This window comes from Botrytis deweyae, assembly GCF_014898535.1.
Source record: "Botrytis deweyae strain B1 chromosome Unknown BDEW_021, whole genome shotgun sequence".
In the NCBI taxonomy this organism is placed as follows: Eukaryota; Fungi; Ascomycota; class Leotiomycetes; order Helotiales; family Sclerotiniaceae; genus Botrytis; species Botrytis deweyae.
The window spans coordinates 86,572-103,659 of NW_024066228.1; the positions used below are offsets into that span (position 1 = coordinate 86,572).

At 31.9% G+C, this 17,088-nt stretch overlaps 2 protein-coding genes across 2 annotated transcripts; both read right to left on the reverse strand.

The window, feature by feature from the left end:
* Positions 1 to 9,618: 9,618 nt before the first annotated feature.
* On the reverse strand, positions 9,619 to 10,914 carry EAE98_008184 (uncharacterized protein; the record flags this gene model as incomplete). Its single annotated transcript, XM_038955807.1, has 2 exons — positions 9,619 to 10,458; positions 10,528 to 10,914. The coding sequence occupies 2 exons, from the start codon at positions 10,912 to 10,914 to the stop codon at positions 9,619 to 9,621; spliced, it is 1,227 nt and encodes a 408-aa protein (XP_038807673.1).
* Positions 10,915 to 11,937: 1,023 nt separating this feature from the next.
* On the reverse strand, positions 11,938 to 13,698 carry EAE98_008185 (uncharacterized protein; the record flags this gene model as incomplete). The annotated part of the gene is made up of 3 exons (XM_038955808.1): positions 11,938 to 12,042; positions 12,108 to 13,024; positions 13,074 to 13,698. The coding sequence occupies 3 exons, from the start codon at positions 13,696 to 13,698 to the stop codon at positions 11,938 to 11,940; spliced, it is 1,647 nt and encodes a 548-aa protein (XP_038807674.1).
* Between the last annotated feature and the right edge of the window lie 3,390 nt (positions 13,699 to 17,088).

Here is a 17,088-nt window from a genome sequence, read left to right on the forward strand (position 1 = left end):
CATCGTCAATAGGATACCCTTCGTGTGACAAACTGGTTGGCTATTATTGTTGCCAGCGAATTTTTCTCATCGTTGACTCCTTAATATTCTAATTCAACTTCATCTTTTTAACATTACCATTGTTATTTATCTAGATATCTAATTTCGCCTACCACTTTCCTTTTCCCACTACCTTAGTACTCTCCAATTCCCGTAAATTCCTACCGAAATCCACAAATTTTCGTTCCTAAATCCATTCTCTGATGTAAAGACCATCTCATCTCTATTTCCTCATCTGGAAGTCTGAGTTCTCTATTTAGATGCCAAGTAGGCGTTTTCTACTCATCTCCACCCATTTTCCCTCCATATTCAAGCCTATCCCTATCCGCATCTCGCATTCAGTGAAGCATATAAACTATATTTTCCCCTCCAAATCAAACGCAAAGTGTAATGTGTACTCAGCAACGTCCACAGATAATGAGCTTCCGATTCATATCCCTGAGTATGTGACTACGATCTTAACGGATTGTGAGATGGTGTGAATTTGAGAGTTTATGCGGGAAACTATTCTGCGGGTGTAGAAGCTTCTGAGATAAAAGTTCATAAGAAGTAGAGAGTGATAATGATGATAATGGTGATGATGACAACAACAACAACAGCAGCAGCGACAATAACAGCAAATCCCCTCCCCCATAACAAGCAAGACCACCCTGAACTAATCTCCTCCCAACCCTCTCTACCTCTCCCCGGCAAGAACTTAAAAATCGTCAGCTCTCCCACCAACCCCTCAAATCCCCCTCCGCACATCTACCTCCTCTCCTCACGAGCAGCAGCCTCGACAAGACAAGAAAGTATAATCCTTACAAACCCTACCCACTCACTCTCTTTTATATCCAACGAAATACCGCTAGTACCGCTAGTACCACTATATAGTATATACTATTCACTATATCTCCCCGTGAATCTTGACCCCTCTATCCCCGCGGCATGCGTGTATTTCATTTGAATATTCTACCTATCCCATGATCTACCCCCTCCAATTTCAACCTCACATTAATATACAAAATCAACATACAAAATCAACATACAAAATCAACATACAAAATCAACATACAAAATCAATATACAAAATCAATATACAAAATTAATATACAAAATCAATATACAAAATTAATATACAAAATTAATATACAAAATCAACATACAAAATCAATATATAAAATCAATATATAAAATCAATATATAAAATCAATATATAAAATCAATATATAAAATCAATATATAAAATCAATATATAAAATCAATATTGTTAGAGTAGATAATAACAATAAATCAATTAGGTGTAATGTAGTATAAAAACTTTTTATTAATCCTTTTAAATTATGAAAATTCTATAATTTATAATTGTGTGCAGGTTAGTGTTGGTCCGAAGTAGTTCTGTAGGGGTTATTTATGTGTCTTTGTTAGTTTTTATATGGATTGATTGTGATAAAACCTTTTATATTATATATTGTATTTCAAGATGTGTATATTTATCTTTCGAATTCGGCTTGTATAATATAAGAAAATGGGATGCTAAGTGATTGTGTTCGTATTGTATACTAAAAGGAAGTAAAAATACTATAAAGCTATAAACAATCAATAAATAACATTCTAATATATTTATTGTTTTTGTTGACAGATTATTAAGGGCTTTATAAATTCCCTTCAATTTTCTGAATTCGTTTTCCCTTTTAGTAAATCATTTTTTATTACTTTTTCACTAATCCTTATTTTATTATAATTATTTCTTAACCTATTAACCCTCAAGTAATTATAGTTTAGTTTATAATAGATTTTACTGGTTTGATTATTTCTATATATCTTTATTACTCCAAATATATTGTATTTTTTACTCTCAAAGATTTCTGTTATTATAATAAAGATCCTTATACTAAATGTAGTTATTATTATATTTAGAAAAAGGTTTATTAGTTAATATCTTTTCAATATATTTTCGATATCAATTTGTTATATCAAATCTAAGCTTTTTAGTAGGTTATTTTTATTGATAGTCAAGAGAAAAAGAATGCCGAGACTATAATAATATATTGAAATGAGTATTATGTTAGGAGTGTGAAGGCCTTTTTATAAAAGAAGAATAAGCAGAATAATACTAAAAAGTCAAAATTATTCGAAATATTATTTTTATTTGTTATAAAGAAATTGAATTGAATAAGCAATTTTATAGAATACCTTGTAGATTTTTATTAAGTTATTGTTGATTACCCTTTGTCTTTCTATAATAGTATTCAATTGATTTCTTGGATTCTAGAATAATTTGTCTATACTGGATATTACTATTCTAGGTTTCGTTATAAGATTGATAATTATAGTAAATTCGAATAATAAAAGCGACTTTATAGCTTTGATCATTCACCCCCGTACTATTAATACTTTTACCCCGCTTTTTGTTTTTTTAGAAGGTAAGACTCCAGGTGTTGTGAATATACTAGCTGGTTTGAAAGGTTATATTCCCCTTTATACTGATACTTAATTGTTGTTTTGTTTTCGTTTTTATATTTGTTCCTTTATATTTAAAAAGGATTATTTTAGATATTCTAATAAGTCCCTTTCTGATTTTAATAGTAATAAAGAAAATAACCCTTTTTTTCATTAGATTATTAGTATTCTTTAACATTCTGATATTTCTTGTATTTCTAAAGATAATATTAGTATTATCACTCTTTAAACAAAAAAGCATATTATCGAAAATTCGATAACTTCTGCCTATCGATTTGTTATTGGAATCAAGGCTACCCAAGCTATTCTTTTTTTTTGTAAAGCTTTTTATATTATTTTGAAACAAAAAGCAATATCGATTACTACTAGTTTTTTCTTTAATTTTCGATATTAGGATATTAGTATTTTGCTAAAAACTAAGATTTTTTGTATAAATCATTTTGTTTATATCGAAGAGTTTAATACTATTACAAGTTCTCTTAAAAATATTCGATTTTACAAACACCTATAGATTGTCGATAACTAATTGATGAAGGTTTGAATGTCTAGCAAAACTTTTGTAAAAATAGAAAAGAAGGAAAATATGAATAAAAATGAAATGGATATATTTTTAACAAATAAAAATAAACAAAATAATAGTAATGTAGATAATATTATCTTTGAGATTCTTTTTTTTATACCAAATCTTTTTGATATATAGAATAGAAGAATTAATTCTTATTATAAGACTTTTTTAATATATTAATATAATAATACCTTTACGATAATATCCTTATATTAATTAAAGGCATACTTTTACTAAAAACAAAGCTTTATAAAAGGAATAGTAATAATTTTATTAGCTAAATATTAATAAAGATTTAGATAATATTGATTCTGATATTTATAAATTGAAGCCTGAAGTATTCCAAAAATATTAGAATGAGTTGGTATACTTAATAGTAGTATACAATATATTGGTAAGTAAAGGATTATATCCTTGTTTTTGTTAAAATAAAAAGAAATGAAAAAAGGAATATTATAAATAGCTTTGTATTGCTAGTAGTTCGCTTATAGGTATATAATGAAATTCTATTATCTTATAACTTTTCTTCTTTTTTTTTTTAAGCTATATATTAATAATTTCTTTTTTTTATTATATTCTTCTAGTATTTCTTTTATATTATCAAGATTACAGAAGGCTTTTTATATATCTTTTATAAATTAATAGCCTTTCTATTAAACTAGATATTGAATACCTCTACTTCTCTTTTTATATATTATAATCTTCTTTATTTTGTATTTCAAATAATTGTTTATTTCTTTTAATAATAATAGATTAATAATACCCTATTATTTATACCATAGTTTTAATAAAGAAATGTAGAAAATATTGTAAATCTTATAGATAAATAATAGTTTGAATTTATATACTTAGCTATTGGTTTTTATATCCATTATTTGAAAAGAATTTATAAATCTATCCGAAAACTTCTTTTTGGATTAAAGTTATTTAATATTTCAGATACTTAATATCACTTTGTCTCTGATATTGTATTACTGAGATATTGTATCCTTTATATTCCTTGATTTTCGGTTTATAGCTGCTTGTTACAATTCTTTCAATTTTTCCTTTTCTTCATTAAGGGAAGTGATTCGCTTATATATAACTAATATTTTTCCTATAGCATCAATATTCTTATCGATATAGTGGAATGTTGATAGGAATCTGTATATCGTTTAGAATAGACTTATATTTATTATACTATACCACATAGTATTATAAATAAACTCTATAAGTAATAATAGTAAAGCCCAATTATTTTATTGGTAATTAGAGTAATAATTAATATAATAAATCAGATTCTGGTTTTGTTACTTTATTTACCCATCGATTTAAGGGTGGAATATAATAAACAACTTACATTGTATTCACAAATAAAAAAGAAAACTATTCTAAAACTTATTTACAAATTATGGTTTTTTATCTAATATAATACCCTTTAGTACTCTGAAATTCTTAAATATACTTTATATTAATGTTTAAGTGAGTTCTAGTGAAGTAATTGTTTTATTAATGGATATATATTGGGTAAGCTTTATAAACCTATTAATAATTATTAAAATTATATTATATATATGCTTGTTTAGTTTGGATGGAAATAAATTTGTAATAAAGTCTATAATTATCTTTTTCTAAAGTTTATAGGGAATAGGAAGGGTTTATAACTTATTATATAGTTTATACTTTTTAATAATAATATACTAATATACTAATATATTATATATGTTTTAATATGTATTTTTATATTCTTTCTTATTGAAAACTAAAAATATTTAGATTTCAAGATTTTTAAAGTTTTGGATATACTCCAATATTTATTTATAAGGTCATTGTAATAGACTTTCAAAATCTCTACTCTCAAAACAAAATCTGATAATATATAGGCGTTCCCATTATATTTAAGAAGCCCATCAGCACCCACCTACCAAAATAAAACAATTCCAGCAAAGTATAGTCTTTAATTTAAATACTTTTTATTCTTTATAAAATTGTTATTTGCTTAAAAACATAATAAAGTATTTCTTATTATTTCTAATATTAGCTTAAATACTATTTCGTTTTCTATTAAAATACAAGCTATTCAATATAATATCAACTGTTTACAACTAGTTTCAATCAATAAATATTTAAATTTACAAAACAATAAACTATACCCTTCTTTTTATAAGAAACCTATAATATTATATAAAAACTCTGTTTTCCTAATAAAGAAATTTTAAAACAGATTTATAATTATCAACCTATTTCTTAATTTATTCTGAAAAATCGAAAGTATATCATTTATACTATCCATATCAATAGTGTAATTAGGGCAGCGCGATAGTCTATTTATAGAATTCAATCTTCTGGCTTTATATATTATCTCGAAATCATATACAACCAGAATTTCCGCCTATCTTACTTATCAACTATTTAGACTTTTCTTTGTTATAAAATATTAGAAATTATTATAATTCAATTTAATTACAACAATATATCGATTTTCTATTATATAATAGTATTACTATACAAAAACAATATATATTACTAGTAATTCTTAATTATAAATGAAATATTATTGTTTTGCTAAACTTAGCTTTCTTAAATAGAATATAATAAGGTGTTATTATTAGATCAATACCTCTTTGATTTCTTTCAAAAAAAGCTATAACAATATATAATCCAAAACAAAAATCGAAATATCGGTTTCGATTATTATATAAAGTAAGGAATCGAAATGCTAAAGAATAAATATTGATATAAAGGTTTTCTTTAATACTTCGAATACCTTTTGTACTTTGTTAATCTACTTGAATTCGATTATTATCTCTTCTTTCTTTATTCCCTTCAATAATATAGTTATATCATAAACCATCATTAAATAGGCTTTAATAAATTGTTAGTAAAAGTTCGCGAAATTAAGAAACATTTATATATCTCTAAAACTATTAAATATTAGCCATTTCATTATAGTTTGAATACAGCCTGGTTTCATAATAATACCTGCAAACGAAACAACATATTCCAGGAATTCTATTTTATTAGTATAAAAAATATATTTTTTTAGCTTTATATAGAGCTTATATTCAATAAATCGCGCGAGGACTTTTCGAATATCCATCATATATGTAGTTCTATTTTTTGAATAGATTAGAATATTATTAAGATATACTACACAAATACTATTCGTTAAGCTGGACAAGGCTTGATTAATATATATCTGAAATGTTGTAGAAATATTGGTGAGGCTGAAAGGCATTACCCTATACTTATATTGGCTATATTGTATATAAAATATAATTTTCTACTTATTCCTTATTCTTATATAGATTTGATAATAAATATTTCATAAATCTAATTTGATAAATATAATATTTTATTGAAATTGGTTTAGGGATTTGCTAATAAAAGGTAGAGGGATTCGATTTTTTTTGATAATCTAATTAAACTTTTAATAATCGATATATAATTGATAGTCTTCTTTTTTTTTTGGAATGAATATAATAAATACCCCTATCAAGCTGATAGATCTTTTTATTCACTCTTTTCTTTAATACTTATCTAGATATTCTTATAATATTACTAACTCTTTCTTTAATAAAAAATAAATCAAATCCCAAAAAGGAATTGAATTAGATTTGAGATTAATATAATACTCTATCGGATAATATTTGGATAGAAAATTACTTTTGTCTTCCAAAAAAACCTTTTTATATTCCTGAAATTCTTTTGATATTTTATATAAGATTAATACGAATATTAAATAGTCCCCTTTTATTTTTAATTACAAAGCCATTTTATCTAAAAAGATTACAAAGACTGCTTTATCTTCCTTTATTTCCCAATAAAATTCTTTTATAAAAATGATTTCGAAATTATTCAAAATAAAACAATATCGGAATGATATTGATTTCCAATTGATATTAGAATTGACTATTTATAATTACAAAAAATCTAGAATAGTATTTATTTATAATAGATTCAATACTATTAATATAAAGCTATAAATATAGATTCTCTTTTCCTTTTTTTTATCTTTTATTTCAATAAAGAATTTATAATCCCTATATAATATAATTGTAATATCATTTATTAATATAAGAAGAGTACTTTTTTTGATAAAAATCTAATTCCATTTGATATACTTATTTTGCTATATAATATTAACTTATACTCCCAAATCAATAAAACATCAAAATATTATCAACTTATTATTATTATTAAAAATCACTATAATTATAAAGATTATTCATCTTTCTTTATATAAACCTAATATCAATAAGATATTTATTATAATTACTAAATCTAAATATTTTCTATATAGATAATCTCAAAGAGATTATTTTAGTATTTATTTTCTTTATACCTTCCTTTACAATATCTATATATAAAATTATTCCAATAGTTCAAAGCAATATACCCTTTCTGTTAGTATTTATAATATATAACAATCCATATATATTCTATATACAATATATTAACAAAATGTTTTAATATTTTAAAAGATTCCTTTCAAAAAAGTTGATTGGATTCTTAAATCTTTATTTTAACAATTAAAATCAGATTATTTTCTAAATAGAAATATTTAAAAATATTTTAATATCGAAAAAGTAATTGATTATACTTATAGAATCGATATAAATCCCTTATATCTTTTCCTTAAAATAATTTCTTTATATTTTCTAGTTTACAAGTTTGTTTTATAAGTTTATTATATAACTCAAATTATTATAAAAATTCTAATATTTTCCTAACTATATTAAATAATAAACCCACTAAAAACCTTTCGATTCAAACACTCTCTACCTCCTATTCGATATCTTTCTTAAAGCCTTTTAAATAGATTATAAATATATTTACAATTTCTCCTTCTTTTTGCTTTATATATACAATCTTTTAAATTACTTATTACTATTTAATTCTTTTATTTATAATAGTATTATATATATATTCCCTAAAATTTTCTTAATTTATTTCTTTATAATTTAATTTGCTTATATACCAATATCAAATCGCTAGAGATAATTATTTAAAGTATTAGATAATATATTTTATTTTCTTAATATTAATAAGAAAATAATATCCATTATCGCTTCGAAATATAATTTCTATCTGAAAAAAAAAATTCTTAGTTTCTTTAATATTCTTTTCTTTATATTATTTCAATCTCTATAACTTCAATAATTTTCCTTAATTAAGATTAATATTCTGATAGATTATATTCGATACAATTATAGATTGGTTATATTCGATTGGAGTAATTATATATAAGATATAGTCTATAGTTACCCTATAAGCCTCTTTTATAATTGCTATTTCTTTTTTTATTTCTTTAAATTATTGGATTAATAATATATTCTTGTTGTTATTAGGGAAATACAATTAAGCTAAATAAATATTATTATTGATACTTTACAGAAATTGATTAATAATTTCATCGAATTGATCTTGAATTATATTATAGATATTCTATTCTTTTCTTAAAATAGGTATTTTTCTTATTGAAATTATAATGATACCGATAATTACTTGATTAAAAAATAGTTAACGGATTACTCTATATATAGAATAAAAAGAATTATTAAAATAGATAATAACAATAAATCAATTAGATATAATATAGTATAAAGACTTTTTATTAATTCTTTTAAACTATAAAAATTCTATAATTTATAATTATATACGGATTAGCATCAGCCCGAAGTAGCTCCGCAGGGGCTACTCACATGCCCTCGCCAGCCCTTACACGGATTGACCGTGACAAATATATAAAATCAATATATAAAATCAATATATAAAATCAATATATAAAATCAATATATAAAATCAATATATAAAATCAATATACAAAATCAACATACAAAATCAACATACAAAATCAATATATACAAGTGAAAAGAAGAGAAGAGAAGAGAAGCATTATAAAAACACCATTCACAAACTTCAACTTTCAACTCTCAATTCTCAATTCCATCACCATCACCATCACCATCACCATCACCATCACCATCACCATCACCATCACCATATATACACACCTCAAAGGTATTATTCATACAGTAATTCCTAATTCATATTAATCTTCATATCCAATCTAAACATCACCCATCCATCCATCCATCCATCCACCCATCCATCCATCCATCCATCCACCCACATTCGACACCTGATTCATTTCACTCTGCAGATGTGATCACTGACTTGTGCTTCTCTTATACATAGTACACATTGTATACCTAGGTAAGATTGTATGGTGTATATAATACATCCAATCCAATCCAATCCAATCCAAATCATCAAAACAAAATAGGTAACCTTAAAGCAAACCAAAGCCAATCACACTTGTGACAACATGGACAACCATACACTTTCCCATACCTCAATTTCAATTTCAATCTCAATTTCAATTTCAATTTCAGAACTTACATTACAAGAAGTCACATGCATCATGTAGATGGTATTCAATCCGATTTAATTCATTAAGTAACACATCCATCCATCCATCCATCCCTCCCTCCATCCGTCCATGCAATGCGTAAATGCTCCTCTCCATTTGCTCAAATCCATCTAGATATGCCGTACCAGTATACTTCCTTTTCGATTTTACAAATCTCTCATTTTGATTTCCTCTTCCTCTTCCCATCGATTTGTTCATCCTCTGCTGCAACATCATCTGCTTTTCTCTTCTTGTCCTTTTTTGATTTTTTCTCTTTCTTACTCTCTACTTCTGGCTCAACCTCTGGCTCTGGCTCAACCTCGACCTCCTCAGCCTCCTTCACTTCCTCCTCAACTTTCTTACTCTTCTTCTCCTTCTTTGTTTTCTTCCCCTCATTATCCTCCACACTACCATCTCTCTTCCTCTTTTTCTCTTTTTTCTCCTCCGCATGCTGAGCCTTCTCCTCCTGAGCCTTCATACCCGCCTCAACCTCCGCTTGTAACTGTGCCTCCATAGCTTGAAAATTAACCTCTTCCTCCTCAATTTTCTTTTCCTTCTCCTTTTCCTTTTTCTCCTCCTCATTCTTCTTCTCTCTCTTTGATTTTCTACCCGCAAGAGCGTCCTCCGCCTTCCTCTTCTTATCTTTCTTATCTTTCTTATTCAAATCTGCGATTGGAGTCGGTTCTGTATCCACAAAGAAATGCGCACTTGATTCCGTCTCCACCGGCGCACTTGTCGAGGGATCTTTTTTAGATTCTGGAACCGGTGCATCTTCCATTTCTACATCTTCATCTTCATATCCTCCTACTTCTGCTGCATCGGAGTCGGAGTCGGAATCGGAAGAGGATGATGAGTCTGAAGAGGAATCAGAACTATCGTTATGACTCTCATTGGTTTTGGTAGTAGCAGTGCCATTTTTCTCCGCCGCGAGACGAGCATCGAGTTGTGGAACAAGAGGTTCGTAACTTGTGCCCAAAACTCCCAATCCCTTTCTATCTTTCATCAAACGAGGAGGTAACTATTTCGCAATCGCATTAGTAAATCCCCATCATACCACATTCCATCCCCTTCCCCCAGAAAAACTCACCACAAACTGCGCCATCTTCCTCCCACTAACCAACGTATCCCTCCCCCTATCCAACAACCCACACAGAATCCTCCACGGCCCCTCCTCATTCAATTCCCACTCCCTCATCTCCTCCTCACTCAAATTCTTCATCTCGCCCTTCATCGCCTGTTGCACCCTATCCAACGCCTTACAATGCGCCTCCAGCACCCCCAAATGTTTTCGAAAAAGCGCGCCCCATTTCGCATGCACCGAGCGATTCATCAACGGAACCTCCGGTTTATTCGTACGCAGCGGATCTTTATCCCTGGGGAGTTTAGGTTTGCGAACCCGCTGATCCTTGGGGATTTTGGCTTTCTTTTCTTTCTTGGGTTTGGCGACCCGTTCGTTGTTGTCGCTGCGTCCCATGATGAGAAGAATTGATGGTGATGGCGAGGTAGAATGGTTTGGAAGGTTTGTTTATGGAAATTGAGATTGTCTTTGCGACATGATATTTTTCGCGGAATATTTGTTACACCGCCTTAGCTTGCATACGGCAGAATGATCTAGAAAATGGAGGAATGAAAGCGGTGTGGATCAATTTGGTGATGTTAAAGGTGTCGGGTGGAGTAAGTACAGTTTTTGAATCCTTTCAAGAGAATCTTCAATGGTATATACCTACCTACCAGTACCTACGTAAATCACAGAAAGTTAGAACTGGGAATAAGAGATTCAAGACCTGAGCCTCGCTTACTTGTAAATTCTCTCCGTTTTTATAGGAATACCTACTGTTCCTACGAGTTTATACTAAACATATCTTCCAAGTTACACACCCTGCGAGCCATCCGTATGATGAACATGCACCGCACAGTAAAACATACTCTACGTTACAACGAGTTCGACTAGATACAAACGGCTAATGATGAGCAGGAGAGAAACTCAAAAACGAAGGCGAAACGCTGACATGACCAGTATGGCATAATACCCTTAATGTAATTGACACACATCAATACAAAAACTAAAGCCATTCAAATAAACGTGGAAAATAACATCAAGTGGTATCATTGATTAAATTTTATTGGAATATATCATGGTATACGCGTTATTCAACCCGCAGATTCAGACCTTGAATCAAAACGCTTGAGTAAGATGCAGTTTATTCCCTTTTCCTCGTCCCAGCTACCCGATCACTCTCCTCAACCCGAGTCTCATCATCCCTCATACATTCGTATGATATAAAGTCTGGTAGTAACTCATCCAGAGTAACAAAAAATCCATATTGTCCAATCCGATAAAGCAACTCCATCGCTATGCATATTACAATATGCGCTTTTTTTCTTCTTCGAAAATGCAAAAGTAACATCTACTCCCACTCGCACCCCCATAATTCACCCTCCCATTTCGTAACTCTCATTGAAAATATAACCAAAAGCTTGATAAGAGCATCTTGGTTTATGTATACAACTTGGCCATTGAATCCCAACTATCAAGTAAACTTCTCTTCGTCGTAGTATTTGTCAAATCCAAATTGCCCAAACTACACCAATTGTTCACATCCTATTCTCATATTAGCTTGGCTTCAACAAAGGAATACAACCGAACAAAATAAGGGGAAAACTTACAATACAACTCAAATATTTGCACCAGCCGCAAGTCTTTCTATAGACATAGAAATTGTTTAAAAGTAAAATAAACACAATGAAGACGAAGACTAAGGCGGCTAATCTCAAAAGTAACCAAGCCCACCAAGCTGGTTTTCTGCCCTTGAAAAATCCCGAAGGATTTTTGAATAAACTAACGATACCACGATCACCTTGGCTCGCTTTGGTAGGGACAGGTGCGTATGGCGGATCTGATTGACCTGTTCGCATTCGTAAAGAATTGGGTGAACGAAGAATCGATAAACCGAGTACAAGACCCATAAGGAATCCTCCAATATGAGAGAAATTATCAAGACCGGGTAAAAGACCTAAGACGAAAGATATGATGATATCGAGCATGATAAAAGCCAATTCTTTCATCGGACTAACACGTTCTTTCCACTTATACAATAAGTCAAGTAGTGTAAGCGCAATGAGGCCAAAAAGAGCTCCTGATGCGCCTGTTGATGATATACCAGTTGCTGCAAAGTTTCCACCTAATATAAATCCAAATATTCCGCTGGAGATATAAACCAAAAAATATCGAATGGGTCCAATTAAAATTTCCATTTCTTTTCCCATAGTCATTTGAAGCAACATGTTGAAACCTATGTGGATGATTCCGGCATGAAGGAACATAGGTAAAATGAACCTATACCATTGATCTGGCGTTGCTCCAACTCCTCCAAATCCACACAGATCACTTATTGAACATTCGGCTGACGTTGAACTCGTTGTATTTGGACATGGCCAACTTATGGCACTTAAATCTGGTATGGCGGTCATATTATGCATACAAGGCGTGAACCTTGACCCCATGTTGATAACCACATATGGTGAAGGGCCAATCATAGGATTGAAGGATGGATGAATTTCGATGGGAGAGCCAGTAAGTTGAGCTATCTGATATTAGTATTTCATACTCAAAGTCTGCATCAAAATACTTACAATTCTTAACAATCTCCACAATAAATACTATCACTTGTACCAATGTGAGAGTATATGTAACGAAAGGGAAGCCTTTCTTTTTATTAATAAGTGACATAGCCATAGCGTCGCTCATTCTATTCTTCTTGTTATTCTGTAAATGCGAAGGTACTCCCGATTCTCCTGCATCATATACATGATCATTCAAGTTCGAATCATAAATATGATCTGTCGAGGCGTCCTTTGGTGGCACTTGCGGATTTTCTCGTAGAGGTATATCATCATTGGAGTAACCCATTCCATCATGAGGTCTGCCACCACCCCCTTGTGAGTAGTATTGTGAATTTTGTCCTAAGCTATTCGAGCTTTCTTGTCTATGCGGCGGCACATTTGGTGCTGGATATACATGATCATCGAACGGGGCTTCGAATGGTGAGACTGGTGACATTTCGTGAGGTCTAGTCGATCCTACTCGGGATGGAATCGAGCCTTGTCTTGAAGGTACTTGAGAATGATATGATGGAGGCACTGTGTTTTGTTGAGATTGAACATCGAATTGACTATGATATGGTTCTGGTGGTTCGGCATGTTGATATTGTTGTTGCTGATGTGAATAAGACGAGTTGTAATAATCGTTCGACGCCATTATCGATGTTGGATACGGTTTGAATGTATCGATTAACCGTATCGACTTGACACTATTGAGGAATCGTTTGTAAAGGTAGGAATGGTTCGCTCACATAAAAAAAGAAAGTCGAAGTTGCGATCGTCTGAAGATTGTACAAGCCTGAAACAAGAGATCCCCAAGGTCGAAATGCAGGTTCTTGGCTAAATATGTGCAACGAATGTGGAGATTTGACGCTGTCAAAATATCTTAGTGGTGATCAGTTACTATTCATAAGTATATTCATAAGTACTTTGTTTTTGAGTTTCTCTAAAATAGTGTGAGAAGAAGAAAAGTCGACGAATTTGTAGATGCTCGAGAATCTCGTAATGATTTCAGATAGGCTGGGGGTGGATATCAGATCTTTTTTGCTCTATCGTAGAAGCACTGCCTCGACCGAGGGCACTTGAGAAGGTTGTGTAAGGATAGAAGGGAAACAAAGGCTCGAGAAAGGCTCGAGAATGGTCAAGCAAGGGACTGGCTCGACTGGGTGATACCTACTCGTACTAGGTAGGTAGTAGGTAGTAGGTAGGTAGGCACAGGTAGGTAAGGTTACTCGATCGGAAAAGATTCTGTTTTTGGATTTGTCCCCGTTTCAGAACCAACCATCAAACCAAAGAGGCTCGAGAGGCTTGTACCTGAGCTGCTGTAGGGATTTTTAGCAGCCCGAGAACCTTAAAATGGCTCGAATATCGAATTCGTTGAATTGTGCGGTGAAGATTTACTTTTTCCTTACATTTGGAAGATTTAAGAATCAAACTGAGCAAAAGGAATTCATGCTGTCTAAAGTAAGGGTACGTCCGGTGAAATTGTCAAGTCGTGATCATCGTCAGAACGAGGTTTTATATTGCCCTGATTCATAAGCATCGATCCAGTGGGACTCACTTACCAACAAGTTGAAGAATCTAGCTCTCCATACATACAAAAATATTGATAGGGCTGTACAGAGTGGTGTAAGCTGGTCTTCTTTCATTCTAACAGCCAGCAGCAACAGGGCTACGTAACATTTTCGCGTCACTCTTGGCAACTCGACAATTCAGTGGAGAGAGCTACGCAAGTCGGGAGGAATTATGAGTATGGTTTCATCTCATCCAATCAAATTGATTAATATGTCGTGTCGATACTTTGTTTCTATTTACATCTTGAAAAGTGGCTGTGAGAAGTAAACAAGGCTGATTGGTTTTCCATGAAGCTCATCCATGAAATTGTTCAAGATCACCTGAATGAGGAAAATTATGGGGAAAAAAATATCCATTTAATTTGTTCGCGATCCAGCCCCCAATAAAGATTTTCATGACCTTTCTTGGGCCCCGTACCGAATGACATTTCATTAATTGAGCGTCATGAGTATCGAAGTAAACCCGTCCGAACTACCTCCATCATCGTATATCGTTATCATAAAATTCATTAGCTCCTGGAAAATATATCGCGTAGTCGCTGCAGATGTCTAAGGAGGACAATTGTGCACCGTCATAATAGTATCGCTACTGGGTACAATTGAAAATGCGGCGCTGGTGAAGGGGGGGAAATGAGCAATCGAAGTACGTGAGATTCATCTGTAAAACATTTGTTAGTCGAGGTTTCCTGAAGTTTTTCAGTTCAATCTGCTTTTTCCGGGACCAGTCTCGATCGCCATGATCAGATTCCTGCACGGTAGGTACTGTTCGAGGGGGAGTCAATGATAGTCTGAGCCCCGATGGACTCCTTTATGTCTCACTCGTGCGTCGGCTGGGGCGTGCTTGAACGGAAATTATTATATCTGAGGGTGATATCGATACATCGCATTGGAGAAATATTCGGGATTCTCTACACTTACATTATAGTGAGATGGAGATGGTAGTTCCATACTTCATATCTGCGATCCTACTCCAAGCAGAACTTGTGTTGCCAACGACCGCTCTGCTCACGTCCCCTATTGTAACTCTAAGTTGATCGTTGGAAACCACTTTTGATAGAAGGATCCTCCGAATGCTTTGATGAATGAAAGTGGTTAAACAAGAGAATAGAATATACCCCAATAGACTCATAAATAGAAGAATAATCGAATTCATAAACAGTTTTTCTCCTGGAGTCAACACATATGCCGAGAATGTAACCTCATATCGGTAGTTCATGAGTCGGATTTGGTGTATTAAGTTGTCTATGAAAGACGCTTGCCTGCGACGCTTTGATGAATCAGGAGAGGAGCATGAGTGTGAAGAATGGGACATATTCATCTTGAAGGAATCGAATGTTTGAAGTTTTATCGAATAGCCAACGAATTTGTGATGTGTATGATTGGGTGGAATAACTTGATGTCTGGAACAAGATTATTCTGTGCGTATTGAACAATGAGATATTGGTAAACTGCGTTTCCAACGACCTATTGAAATGCTGAAAATAGGATTTCAGGTCGCAATGACACTCAGTCTGTATTATTTTCCCAATATGTAAAGAAATCTCTAGACAATAAACCAGATGCAAAGAAAGATGCCTATATATATAAAGAACGAAGACTTTCTTGGAAAATTGTTGGTCGGGCGACATGGCTCCTCAGATTCTCTCTCTGTGATGTAATCAAGGCAGAACAACACACACATATTCTGTATAGCTTCAAGAAGTTTTGGGATGCTTCCATGTACATATTTCCAGTCATTAAGTTTGATGCATGAATTTCGCTGAATAATAACACTTGTTATTGGGCAACGACCTTCCTCCTAAGCGGAAATGGGAAAAGCTTAGCCTCGAGGCATGGAAATAATAAGAACGACGGTATGGAGCGGTTTCATCGGATAGAGTATATCTTCCAAGTAAAGAAAGATCTCAAAGCGATTCCCGATTTTTGAAGCCAGGATATTCGCATTATGTAACAGTTTTTGTACTCGGGATTTTGATGCTGATACCTGAGCTCTCGTGTGTTGAGGGCAGAGAGATGTATCATGTACGCGTGAAGATATATTCTTCGTCTTCACACTAGATTTAGTCCATTGCCCGTCTCAATGATATAGTCGCAATGATGTGTGGTGAAATATGGCAGAATATTGAGGGAAGCAGATACTCAATCTGGTAGACTTAACTTATAGATCGTATAGATCGTGTATCAAGAGTGCCCGGGCAACTTGGTCAGGAATGATGTATTGTCAGGTTGTGAAAATGCTGAATACCGGACCCAATCATTGGCATATCGGGTCTTGAAATAGGTCCTCTGAGAGGAGATCTCAAAATGCTTTGCATGCAGGTGGTGTTGTATAGATCGTTCGTTGGTTAAAGTTGTATTCACAGGAAAGGGTTACCCTAGAGCCTAGTTGATGGTTACTTTCATCTCATCAAGATAAGATACTGGTAGGATGGCCTGGGGATGGATGCTTCCCTGCTTACTTAATCGTGGCGGCA